This window comes from Bidens hawaiensis, unplaced genomic scaffold, assembly GCF_021521415.1.
Source record: "Bidens hawaiensis isolate Kalapana, Puna unplaced genomic scaffold, B.hawaiensis_p1.1 tig00042985_1, whole genome shotgun sequence".
Taxonomy (NCBI): domain Eukaryota; kingdom Viridiplantae; phylum Streptophyta; class Magnoliopsida; order Asterales; family Asteraceae; genus Bidens; species Bidens hawaiensis.
Window position 1 is genome coordinate 84,946 of NW_027497626.1, and position 13,526 is coordinate 98,471.

General features: G+C 32.6%; 1 protein-coding gene and 1 long non-coding RNA gene across 3 annotated transcripts; one reads left to right on the forward strand and one right to left on the reverse strand.

Moving 5' to 3' along the window:
• The first annotated feature begins 7,642 nt into the window (after positions 1 to 7,642).
• Positions 7,643 to 12,311, forward strand: LOC143593988 (mitogen-activated protein kinase 9). Of its 2 annotated transcripts, XM_077073426.1 has the most exons (8): positions 7,643 to 7,787; positions 8,821 to 9,223; positions 9,467 to 9,594; positions 9,682 to 9,741; positions 10,430 to 10,579; positions 10,896 to 11,051; positions 11,878 to 12,015; positions 12,110 to 12,311. In XM_077073426.1, exons 1-8 carry the CDS (start codon positions 7,770 to 7,772, stop codon positions 12,200 to 12,202), a joined length of 1,146 nt encoding a protein of 381 aa, XP_076929541.1. In that variant the 5' UTR covers positions 7,643 to 7,769; the 3' UTR covers positions 12,203 to 12,311. The 2 variants fall into 2 exon arrangements, with proteins under 2 accessions (XP_076929541.1, XP_076929540.1); XM_077073425.1 differs by lacking the exon at positions 7,643 to 7,787 and having other exon boundaries at positions 8,718 to 9,223.
• On the reverse strand, positions 9,772 to 10,839 carry LOC143593990 (uncharacterized). The gene is made up of 3 exons (XR_013146233.1): positions 10,712 to 10,839; positions 10,410 to 10,617; positions 9,772 to 9,840 (listed from the first exon to the last, which is right to left on the reverse strand). It is a non-coding gene; the product is annotated as an uncharacterized LOC143593990 (long non-coding RNA).
• Positions 12,312 to 13,526: the final 1,215 nt, after the last annotated feature.

The following is a 13,526-nucleotide window of genomic DNA, read 5'->3' on the forward strand; positions in this document are numbered from 1 at the left end:
ATGATTCATTTTTGTTGTATTTTTGAAGAATTTGGTTATGTGTAGTGTATGAAATGGATATGGGTTTGGAGAAGATATATCTATATTATATATAAAGGAAGAGTGATGGGCAATAGAGGTAATTCACAATTATATGACAAGGGCAAAAGAGACATTTCATAATTGGGCATAAAAGTAATTTGCCAACACTTGGATTCATTCTTAAAGTGTCTTGTGCAACTTGATAAAGCTTCATCCACTTACGAAATTACTCCTACGTCCTTTGCTTAATGAAGTTGGAGGAAGCTCAAAGGTTTACCATTAGTGATAATTATTATAAGTTATTATCGACAATACTAGCATCTTAAAGTCTCATAATGTTAGCATTAGTTACTTATGTAGCATCATTATATATATGTGTATATATATATATGTACTTTTGAGGAATTCTTATCAATGTTATATGCATTGTATGGTGATTGGTTTATGTTCCAGGGATGAATGGTAATTACATTTGTTACCCAATATATTGACGTTTTCATTCTTTGAAATTAGCAGTATGAATGCCTGTAATTTGTATCTCTTTGAATGTTATTCATTTGATTTGGTATATTTTCGCGTATTATAATGCATCTCCTTAGTTATACTTGTAGAATATCTTTTAGTTGTAGGAGGTATGATTTGGAAGACATTTCAATAGTGGATTTTTCATAAACATACCGGTAATCAGATGATGATGTTATTCGTGCTCAAAATCAGATACTTTGTTAATCTTTTTTTAAATCTTATAAATGTGTCGGATGACATGTGTAATTGTTACCTTAAAAGTTTTTTATTGTTGTCACAAATGGTATATGTAGTTTGGATGCCTTTACATATGTTATGAAATTTGGAAGAGCTAGAAGATACACACTTAATCGTGATTACATGAACCTCAAGGTTTGTGATATTTTTATTTTTTTGTCATGTTATGATGACCGATTTTCATTTATTGCACTTTTGAACAAAAAAAAACAAAATAATTAAAAAAATATATATAACTTAGTGGGGTTCAAGTAATTATGATAATTATTATAAGCTATTATCCACAATACTAGCATATTAAAGTCTCATAATGTTAGCATTAGTTTGAGGAAGCTCAAAGGTTTAACATTTAGTGAGATTCAAGTAATTATGATAATTATTATTATCCACAACACTAGCATTTTAAAGTCTAATAATGTTAGCATTAGTTACCTATGTAGCATCATTTTGTTATATTTATGTGTATATTTAAGGAATTTTTATATATATGTTATATGCATTGCACGGTGATTGGTTTATGTTCCAAGGATGAATGGTAATTGCATTTGTTCCCAATATACTGACGTTTTCATTCTATGAAAATAGCAACATGAACGCCTATAAATTGTATCTCTTTGAATGTTGTTCATTTTATTTGGTATATTTTCGCGTATTATAATGCCTCTTTGTATTTATACTTGTAGAATATCTTTTAGTTGTAGGAGGTATGATTTGGGAGACATTTCAAGAGTGGATTTTTCATAATCATACTGGTAACCCAGATGATGATGTTATTCGTGCTTAAAATCAGGTACTTTGTTATTCTTTTTTTTAAATCTTATAAATGTGTCGGATGACGTGTGTAATTGTGACCTTAAATTTTTTTTATTATTGTCACAAATAGTAAATGTAATTTGGATGTTTGACAAAGTAGGTATTATCACTTAAATAATAGCCTCTACATATAATATAAAATTTGGAAGGGCTAGAAGATACACACTTAGTCGTGATTACATGAACCTCAAGGTTTGTGATATTTTTCTTTTTAGTCATGTTATGATGATCCGTTTTTCATTTATTGCACTTTTGAATAAAAAGAAGGAAAAAAAATAAAAAAAAAAACATGACCAACTGGTTTGATTTGACTTTAGATATTTAACCAACAACCAACATACTCTAATTTTGAATAACAACATTTAAAAGTTTAACATCATTTTTTTTAAATTATCTAATGAATCTGTTGAGGAATGTGGGCAGCGAAAGGTTTTTTTCTTACTATGTTGATGTTGAGGAATAGACATCTGTGATATCTATGACCGTAAATGTATTCCTTGATGTGAGGAGTTGTTTGAACTTTTTCATACCGGTCTTTTATATAGTTTTACACGCTTTACTTATACATTTTTGTTTGAAAATTCATATTTACATGTCTTGATGCCTATTGCCAATTTGCCATTGAGAATTAAGCATGCGTCTCTCCGTTTAAAGTGGGTATGCTAATTTAGAAGCTTATAATGATTCAGGGAGTTTTATGCCTTAAAATCAAATTCGGGTGACTCTCAACCTTTTTTTAACTTGTTCGACAATTTAGAGATGATACTTAACCCAGATTGACCTATTAGTTAAAACTGTCACCTATATTATCCAACATGGACTTTGAAATTATAATACCATCTTTGTTATTTAGTTATGGTAGTGACTGGTAACTGGTAAGTCACATTTTTTTTGTTAATGTCTCGCCCTTGATAAGCTCTTCATAATAATAAATTTATATTGTAAATGTATTTAATTTAATGTTCATTGTTACACATTTTCGTGTTAAAAGTAGATGGTCCATGCAAATTAGTTTGTTTGATGTTCCTTTTAATAATAAGAAAGCAAATTGCATGTATTGTTCTTTATCGTATTTTTATTATAATTTAAACAAATTATCTTGATTAATGAAATGGGTATGATTAGTTTTTTTTTTATGTTTTTGGTAAATTATATCAATTCAAGTGTCAACTCAATAAGCCGGTATTGTTCTTTCTGTACATTTTTTTCTCATAATTTAAACAAATTATTATGATTAATGTGACTTGAATTAGTTATTATTAGTTTTTATGTTTTTGGTTAATTATATGATTATTCAGGTGTCAAGACATAAGTTTTTGATAACAACAACGATTTTTTTACCCAAAACCCACGCCTAAAAGTGTTTATTTAAGAAAGTGGCAATTTCATATATACCTCTCAAATTTGCAAAACATCATATTTGACCGATCAAAACAGTTAATATCAAATATACCTGTTAAATATAATTAGAATTTTATACTTACCTTCTTTCTGTACATTTTTTTATCATAATTTAAACAAATTTTCATGATTAATGCGATTTGAAATGGTTATGATTAGTTTTTTATGTTTTTGGTTAATTATATGATTATTCATGTGTCAAGTCATTAGTTTTTGATAACAAGAATGATTTATTTGCCCAAAACTCAAGCCTAAAAAGTGTTTATTCAATAAAGTGGCAATTTCATATATACATCTAAAAAATGCATAACATCATATTTAGCCAATTAGAAGAATTAATATCAAACATTCCATCTACCAGTCTTCTAACAACAAGTATATGTATTGGTAATCCCAATCAAGATAATATATACAACACTTTCAGGATGTTAGAAACAAAATCATCTTTCCTGCACTTCACGAAGAAAACAGGTACACATACCATTATTCGGGTCACGCTCTTCGATAATTTTTGACATTGTATGTGAATACCGAGTATGGTGGGTAAAATCTTAGTTTTATGCAACAAATACATGGTAGTTAATGTAATCATTCTCTATACACCATTTAATGAATTTGGTTGTAACCATAACATCGATCATCACACAAATGTAACATGCTCTTCAATTACTCCATGCTTTTATTTGTCACGTTACTAAAACTACATCACAACGTTTCAGAAAAAGGATGTCACCGGCCCAAGTCTTGGGAAAAGATGAACAAACCATGCTCTCAAAAAATTAATGGCAAGTACAAAGCTTCAGTAGACACCTTCATCTTAGATATGTACATACACCATTTTAATTCACACATTTAACAAGGTACCAATGCCAAGAATGCCCTATGACAAAAGAAAATCTTAGACATGTACATACACCATTTTAATTCACACATTTAACAAGGTACCAATGCCAAGAATGCCCTATGACGAAAGAAAATTTCATACACCAGCAAGCAAAATAAACATGAGTTCTGATCCAATAAAGGATTTAACATCAAAACATCCAAAATACACCCACAATATATTTCACTACTCATATGATTTAACTAAATTTATTTTGTTTTTTATTAACAAAAATTACATTGTTGGTTTTCAGCAATAACGACACCCACTACAAACACAGCTAAACTACGGTTCACGATCGGATGTCCTATCATGTTGCTAAGAAACATTGACCCATCAAACGACCTAGGCAAGGGAACAAGGCTAATATGCAAAGCGTTCAAGCGTACCTTGATTAACACTGAGATAGCTATCGGGGAATACCAAGGAAAAAAGAGTGTTTCTAACAAGGATCGCACTCACCGTATCTAAAGACGACACGTCAGGAGTAGCGTTGCTTTTAAAATAATACCGTTCATTGAGGTTATAATAATAATTGTCATGTCTTGTTATCTTACTAACTACATGTATTGTTTCACTTCTATTTTATGTTTGTTACTGGTATTTTTAATATTTACCTTATCAACCAAAACCTTGGGTGCAACTTTCGTAGAGTTTACATGTTAACAAGTAGTTCACATATGTTTTAAGAAAAAATTTTGATACACCATGTATTTATAATAAATTTTCAAAAATTCAAATCAGGTACACAAATTTGATGAGTAGCCGTTCCTAATGGTGAATCGCTTTTTTTTCATTTCTTTTTGCTTATAAGCCGATGTGTTATGTGTATTTCTTATTTACACATTGATTATGAAAAACTTATTTAATTTATATTGCAAGTTTATTGTCAATTGCTAAATTAGTTTAGCAGATACATTAAACTTAAGGTGTTTGATTGCTCGTGCATTGTACATGCACCTTTGATTATCTATGTATGTCAACATGGCCTGATTGGAACCCATGGTTTGTTGAATAAAAGTGAGAATAATGACAAGTGGTCAACACTATGATGTTTAATATTAAAAACCGGCCACCCCTTTTTTTTCTTTCAAACTATCAAATTATCTTACAATGTATTGATTTAAACAATTCCATGCATCATATAACCTTATTGTTCTTGAAATGTTTGTACAATGCAAAAAATTTACACCACATAGTAAACCCTAGGACTATGAAGAACTCATTTGCCACAACTAATTTCTCAGTTACCGGTTCAGCAGTTTACCCTACCAAACTACCTTCTTCGCTCGCATAATCCATTTGTCCTGAACGGTCCTCACACTTCTGCTATCATAAACACACGTTTCGATCCAATTCGTAGTTACTGCATCTTTCATCTTACTTCAAGTTACAATATGTTCTTCACTACACAATAAATTCGTCTTTATAGGGATTTATATGTTTGCTATGGGTAACATCACAACCAAAGTTCCATTCTAGGTTTATTTCTTTATTTTTTGTTTCATAAATTGGATTTAATTTTATATTAGGTTGTTTAAACTCGCCTTCATTCATGCCTTTACACAATTGATAAGTATCAATCATATGGATTTTTTTTAATATTTTTAATTATTTTATGTTGAACTTAACCAATCAGTAATTGATATATTATTTTCAGGGATTCTCAATCCGATTTAAATATTAGTTAATATGAGTTTAGTAACATTTAATTTGTTAGAAGGATGGTAAATGTGTGTTTATATATTTGGTAACCGATTTGAGTATAGGGTTGAATGGGTGTTAATTTGTGAGTTAATGGAATTGTCTTGCATATTTCATCTGGTTTTATGACTATGTTACGTCGTATCGTTTTCTCAATTCCCATCACATTTCTACTTGTTAGTTTGTAATGCCCAAAATCATAAACTTTTTTGTTTCTATAAGTTAAATACAAGTTACTTTATAACATCAACGATCCAATATGTGTGCATACGCCAGTATGCATATACACAACCAATTCATGTATGCTCACCCCTTTACCGGCCACCATATGTTATCCGACATCTTATAAGCTTTAATTTGAGCATTTCTTTCATTGCCTGTGTAAATTTCAACTCTAACTACTCACCAATTAACACACATTCAATCCTTTATGTTGATTAAAATTCACGAAACCCAAAAATCTATATTATTAAGAAATATTTCACAAAACACAATGTATATATCCAATATATATGCATCTCTTAATATTTTAGTACCCCCCCCCCTTAAAAAAAACACCCAACAAACGTAATGCACATGTGAAACGCGTGCTCGCACTGCTAGCCCATTACACACCACACTAAACACTATAAACTCATACAAGGAGATAATCTGCACGAACCCGCAGCAACGCGCGGGTACTTTTGCTAGTATATATATATATATATATATATATATATATATATATATATATATATATATATATATATAATTAATTTTGTTTTTTTTTATTATTTTATAAACGACCGTTTAACCCAACGATCAAATTTTAATATAATAATAATAATAATATACATCGGCGACAATAACCACCCCCTTATCGCCCCTAAAATCGGTGGAGGGGGGGGGTTGCGGCCCCTTTCGCCACTTTTCGTCATATTTTACCGCCCATTACATATGGTCTAATAAACCAAACGGACAATGATTAAATTCCTGCCACGTCCTCTCCACAATGCATAGGTTGAATACTACTAGTTTTAGTTGAACTACAACTTGAGGTAGGCAGGGTGGGAATTATGCAACACAAAAAACGATACCAACCAAACACAAAAATCATGAGTTTGGATTTTGGTAAACATGCTTAGTTAATTTTTTGGGCTGAACGTACAAAAATGTTTAGCTGAATAGGCCTTGTTAGTTTCAACATGACGGGCTTGGGCTTTTAAAACTAAGACAATGAAATTACAAATGGTGAATGACAATCAGTAACACCAAATAAAATTGAGTAGTAATTCATCTAAAAAAAAAGGAGTCCACCAAAATTTCTTTTTAATACATATACTAATTTATTCTGAAATCCACCATCTTGATGGGGGGTTTTTTAATGAAAGAAAAGCTTGGTTAATAGGTGTGGCGGGTTAGGTTAGAGAACATTTCAAATCTGTTTGGGAACAAAATCTTTTATGATCAAAGTAGGTTTTGTCTAGTTCAAAATAAGTATGGTTCATAAAGGATTCATGTTGAAAAAATAGTTAACATTGATATGAGTTGTTTTAGAAAATAAAAGGGCATCTAGTAGTGGAGGTGACGGCGATAGCTACGGAGACGTTTGTAAATCCCTTCAACTCAACATATGTCATCAAAATGATCACAAAGACTCACCAAAGCACGAAAGCCAGGTTCTTTTTAGAAAACGGATTCCATTTCGAAGACTGCATGCCCACATAAATAAGTCCACACTAGCACGTTCATTTAGGATCCAATTCGATATTTTTCTTGCTATGCTAGGCGTCCCGAAGAAGTTGGAATGGAATAATATCGATTTAGACGGGAGAAGAACGGTTCTTAAGAAGAGAAAAAACCGAATATTTTACATTATGCTTTTAATCAAAATAAAAAATGAGTATAATTTCAAGGGATCAAACTTCCTAGACTTGGATAATATAATATAATATAATATAATATAATATAGAAGACGACGGTTTGTATAAATTAATAACGTTAATATTTTAAGGTTTTGATGATCATAGAACATTAAAGTGAAGATTCGATAATTAAGGGTGGCATATGTTTGTGTGGATGAGTAAATTTAGGCTGTTTTATGGGCATTCCTCTTATTCTCTGCAGCTCTTCTGAATCCTCTGCTACCCATATTCCATTCCATTGTTGATGATTACATCTTTCTGTGATCAGACTCCCAAAACGCATGGATCCTCTCAAACGGGTGGGTTTCTTTGTTTCTTGATGATTCAGTTTTTGATTTCTATGTTCTTGTTGATTAATTAATATTACTCAACACCTGACAATTGTAGATAATTATACTGTCTGTCATTTTGTTTCAATCATGAGAAAGATAGAATGTGTTGTTTGAGTTGATTCTTCATCGGCTTGCACATATAATGTATATATGTGTGGGCCTGGGGAAGCGAAATTGCACTAATTTTGACGTTATTTTACTAATTTCGTGAAAATAACGTTAATCATGCATCAAGTGGTGACGCTGATAGCCGAAAGACAAGGTACATGCACCAATTGGCCGGTGCCCTGATGGTTGAGTGCTACATGTCTTATGTCCAGGGCTTCTTGATGCAAAACTGCTATTGAGTCGGGGGTCTCACCGGAGACAGTCTCTCTATCCCTACGGGGTAGAGGTAAGGCTGTCTACATCTTTCCCTCATCATACCCCTATCATAGCTTTTCTATTAATGGGATTTACTTAGTACGATGATGATGATTATTACTTGCCAACCCGTCTTAATTATGACACGTTTAGATAAACGGGTTAAATGGGTCATGTTCGGGTTACACGATTCTAAGTGCACATGACTAGAGTTGATGCTATTGGCCCGAATAAAAAATACGGGTTGTGTTTGGCTTGAACCCCGTCAACCTACCTACCTTAAACAATTTACACCGTAAGTATATCAAAAAAGGCTGTTCATTTGCTATGGCTAATCCTAGCATAGATGATTTTGATAACTGATCCTATGTTTTCTTGTGTGCCTGAATGCACGAAGACATGTTTTTCGTTTTTTTATTTGCAGTTGTAAGATTTATAGGCACCAAACTTCATTAAAATGTTGGGTTTTTAGTGTGATTTCGGATATGAAAGTCCATGTTCTTAAATCTTGAATCTTGAAACATGAATCTTGAATTTTAAAGCTTAAAGCTTGAATCTTGAATTAATCCCATTTGCAATAATAACTCCATGTGTAATGTTATGTAACCAAACGGTTTGTTTTTTGTTGTTTGGTCAGCTCGAAAGAGAATTCTTTACGGAGTATGGAGAGGCGGGTAGATACCAAGTTCAAGAAGTTGTTGGCAAAGGAAGTTATGGTGTTGTCGGTTCTGCCACCGACACACACACTGGAGAAAAGGTTGCAATCAAGAAAATTAATGATGTTTTTGAACATGTTTCCGACGCTACACGAATCCTTAGAGAAATCAAACTCCTTCGGTTGCTCAGGCATCCGGATATTGTAGAAATTAGGCATATTATGCTTCCCCCTTCTAGAAAAGAGTTTAGAGACATTTATGTAGTGTTTGAACTCATGGAGTCTGACCTTCACCAAGTTATTAGAGCAAATGACGATCTTACCCCTGAACATCATCAGTTTTTCTTGTACCAACTTCTTCGCGGTCTAAAGTATATTCACTCTGGTGAGTAACATCAATTCATATGCAATTTATTCTTACTTTATGATTATTAAAAGTAATGGTGAAATAGTATATGAATGTTGTATTTAGAATGTATGGGAGCCTTCAATATATACAGGAAAGAAACCAGAAACAAGAAACCATAGAGAAACCTAAATTGGGCCTAGGGGCAATATACTAATGAACCCTAGTAATAAGTATAATTAAGCGTTGTTAATGAAGTTATTGTTAATGTAACTTTTGCAGCTAATGTGTATCATAGAGACTTGAAGCCCAAAAACATTCTTGCTAATGCTGACTGTAAATTGAAGATTTGTGACTTTGGGCTTGCTCGGGTGTCGTTTAACGATGCACCGACTGCCATATTCTGGACGGTACGTGTTTTTCTGAGTAGTTTTGCATTTATAATATTTGGGAAAATCAATGTTTTCAGTTACATTTTTTTTCTTGAATTAATGCAGGATTATGTTGCAACTCGATGGTATCGTGCTCCTGAACTTTGTGGCTCCTTTTTCTCTAAAGTAGGGTGCTCCCAATCTGAGATCTTTTTACTGTAATCTGTGTATCAATATTAGATGTCGCAATTTTGGCCCGTTTACTAATGAATGGATTGGTTTGGGCTAGGGCTGTAAATGAGCTGAGCTGGGCCAGGTTGGGCTTGGGCTTGAAGGTAAACCAGTGAGCTCGACTAGGCTTGTTTAACTTAACGAGCTGAATTGTTGAGCTCGAGCTTGGTTCATAAAAGGCTCGAGCCAGCTCTTCTATTTTTTTTTATAAAATAATTTTGTATTCTTTACACATATTGTTATGTATAACAACAAGAAGTAATATTTTTGAGCATACACATAATGCAGAATTTACATGTTATATACACTAAAATTTGGGCTATAATTTATATATATTAAAATTTGTTTAAAGGAGCCAGCTAACAAGCGAGCTTACATTGGCTGTGGCTCATTAGACAAACAAGCGAGCTTACCTTGGCTTGTGGCTCGTTATACAGACAAGCCGCTTTCGAACTAGTTGCGAGCTTTTGTGTATTTTTTGTCAAATGGGTCGGAGGGATCGTGCGGATTTAAAGTCATCCGGAATGTTTATACTGCATACAACCATCTATATCATTTTTTTTTACCAAATATAAGCCAACTATGTATGGATGTTTAATAAAAAAAAACGAAAGGACAGTTACTAAGTTGTTTTATTTTGCAGTACACTCCAGCCATTGATATTTGGAGCATTGGATGCATATTTGCTGAAATGCTTTTGGGTAAACCGTTGTTTCCCGGAAAGAATGTGGTACATCAGTTGGATCTCATGACTGATTTGTTGGGCACCCCTCCTCCTGAAACTATTGCTAGGGTTAGTTCTTTCTTTTGTTTATTATACAGCTGTCTCAACTAAGGAAACACTTTTGTTCAATTTATTTTATAACTATTTTTGTGAAAATATTATTGCATAAATGATTAAGGAGTTTTTGTGCGTACAACCCACTTGGCCCGTTTTTGTTTTGTAGTTAATTGTTTGTTTCTAGTACCGTAATTTTTCATGTTTGTGTGTGTGCATTTATATATATATTCAAATTGTTACATACATTATAACTAGTATGCCCTGCAAAACTGATGGGGCGGGTTAGGTGGGATAACGAGTCAAATAAAATTTTATGTTAAATATGCAGATTCGCAATGAAAAGGCAAGACGATATCTCAACAATATGCGGAAAAAACAGCCGATTCCTTTCACACAAAAGTTTGCTAATGTGGACCCATTGGCTCTCAAACTACTCGAACGCCTGATTGCATTTGACCCCAAAGACCGCCCATCCGCTGAAGAGGTATCATATGCTACCACATGCGTTGAATTATTGATAGGTTGAAACAAGGTACTAGAGTTGGAATAATGGGTGTATTAGGTGGGTTGGGTAATGTGTTAAAACTTGAAACATATCCATTTTAGTGCGGGTCAATTCGTATAGGGTTGGGTTGACCCATAAACATTGTGTTAGTATTTTAAAAAGAAAGTTTATAAAGTTTAACTTAAGAGAGCTCGAGCTCCATTTCTAGTATATGTAATTTTGATATATAACATAATATATGAAATTTTGTAACTTTTATCATAATAATTTTATTATGTAAATGTTCATTAAGTGAAATTTATATAAATAATATGCTTGTTTAGGCTCGCAAGCCTAGTCGAGTTCAATGAGTGCTTGGCTGTTTATTATTTATTAATTATTTAATTATTTTATTTATATGCATTTATGAGTATTACTTTTAATATTCTAACTAATTACAATTCTGATATAGAACATAATATATATAATTATGTTATTTTAATAAAGATGTTATATATTAACTATTATGCAAATTATATATTGAATAAAAGTTATATAAATAATAGGTGGCTCGTTTAGGCTCACATGCCTGGTCGAACTTGATGAGAGCCCAAGCTCGTTTACACCCCAAGTAGCAATCTAAATCTTTGAATAAAAACAATTAATGAGGCATGCTTAAAAATAGACTCCAAGACATTTTCAAGCTGTTTGACCAGTTCCCTTTCAGCTGGTTTATATAACACAACCGAAACCGGCCCATAGAAAGAAATGATCAAATATAGAATGTTTTTTTGTTCTTGACGATATCCGTTGCTTTCTTTTGTAGTCACTAGCCGATCCTTACTTTAATGGCTTGTCAAATGTGGAACGAGAACCAAGCACTCAGCCCATATCAAAACTTGAATTCGAGTTTGAGAGGAGGAAACTTGGAAAAGATGATGTTAGAGAGTTAATTTATCGGGAGGTGCGTTCGGTTATCAGTTAATATCTTTGTATCATTATGTTTATGTTAATATAACTGTTTTTTTTAAAACAAATTCTCATATATACAAAACCAGATCTTGGAGTACCATCCTCAGATGCTTCAGGAATATCTAAGTGGTGGTGAACAAACTAGCTTCTTGTACCCGAGGTCATACAATGTTATATAACATTTTTGTTATATTAAATTAAAATAGTTGCTAGAAATTTATTTATTTATTTATTTGTTTATTTCAGCGGGGGTCGATCGTTTTAAGAGGCAATTTGCACATCTTGAGGAGGGTTTGGGTAAAGGTGGACCTAAAAATTCGACTCCGGTGTTAAGGCAGCATGCTTCACTTCCAAGGCAAGTTACTTAACTAACTCCTAGTGTTTGGAGAAGCATGTAAGAAGTTGCTATATGAAAATATTAAGAGAAAGTATCAGTTAGAATATATGAATTGATTATGTTTTCATAATCTTTAATAATTCAGGAGAGTTTATGAGATAATATATTAGTTACGGTATAATGTTATACTATAAAATAACTAAACCTTAACTAATATATTCTTTGTAATGGAAAACCATTACTAAATGATCCGTTTGTATACCAATGGGTCGTTTTGGGTTTTACTATTTTATATCTAATGGGCTAAGTGGGTCAAGCCAAAAGATTTAACCAAATTAGAAACGGGTTGAAAGTCATCTCGAATGCATGAAACCTTTGAATCAATCAACTAAAAAACATTTATGTTATTAGCCATTTGTAGTTTGTAATTATATCAAGGATGATGTTTTCATGTGAGACTTTGATTAAATATATATTTATTATGTGGACCAGGGAGCGCGTTCCTGTACCCAAGGAAGATGGTGATTCTCAAGAAAACGAGCCGGGAAAACAAACCTCGGATGGTGCAGAAGATCAAGGAAACAACAATTCTCGTAGCTTGATGAAGAGCGCGAGTATCAGCGCTTCCAAGTGTATAGGAGGAACAGGAACACGACCTACTGAGGTAACAAGATCTTATGTTCCAAACTTTTGTCTTACATTGTCTCAATATCATGAAAATAATGTAAGAACAGCAATAGACACACATATGATCATCTCGTTGTCTTTTGTAGGAAGAAACGGATGAAAATCAACAAGGCGAAAAGTAAGAGACGAGCTCATTCATTCCAAGGGTAGAAATGCAAAAGACATTACACATTATAGTGATAAAAGAATGTAATTTTTTTACATAAGTGGCGCGGTTCGACATGTTTTTGCATGTAAAATGAGGGGACTATTTTGTTCCTCATTTAACGTTTGCAAAACCGTGCTAATTTGTGAAATTTTGTCATTACTCTTCATAGTCAAATTTTCGAGTCGATTTAAGGCTCGGTGATATTACTTAAGTTTATTAATAATATGCTGCCTAAGGTGTGCATCTAGTTTGGCGTTCCCTTGGCATATATGTGAAGTGTTATGGCGCCTGTGGACCATTTTTGAAAACCAAATGCTAAGCCAATTGTATG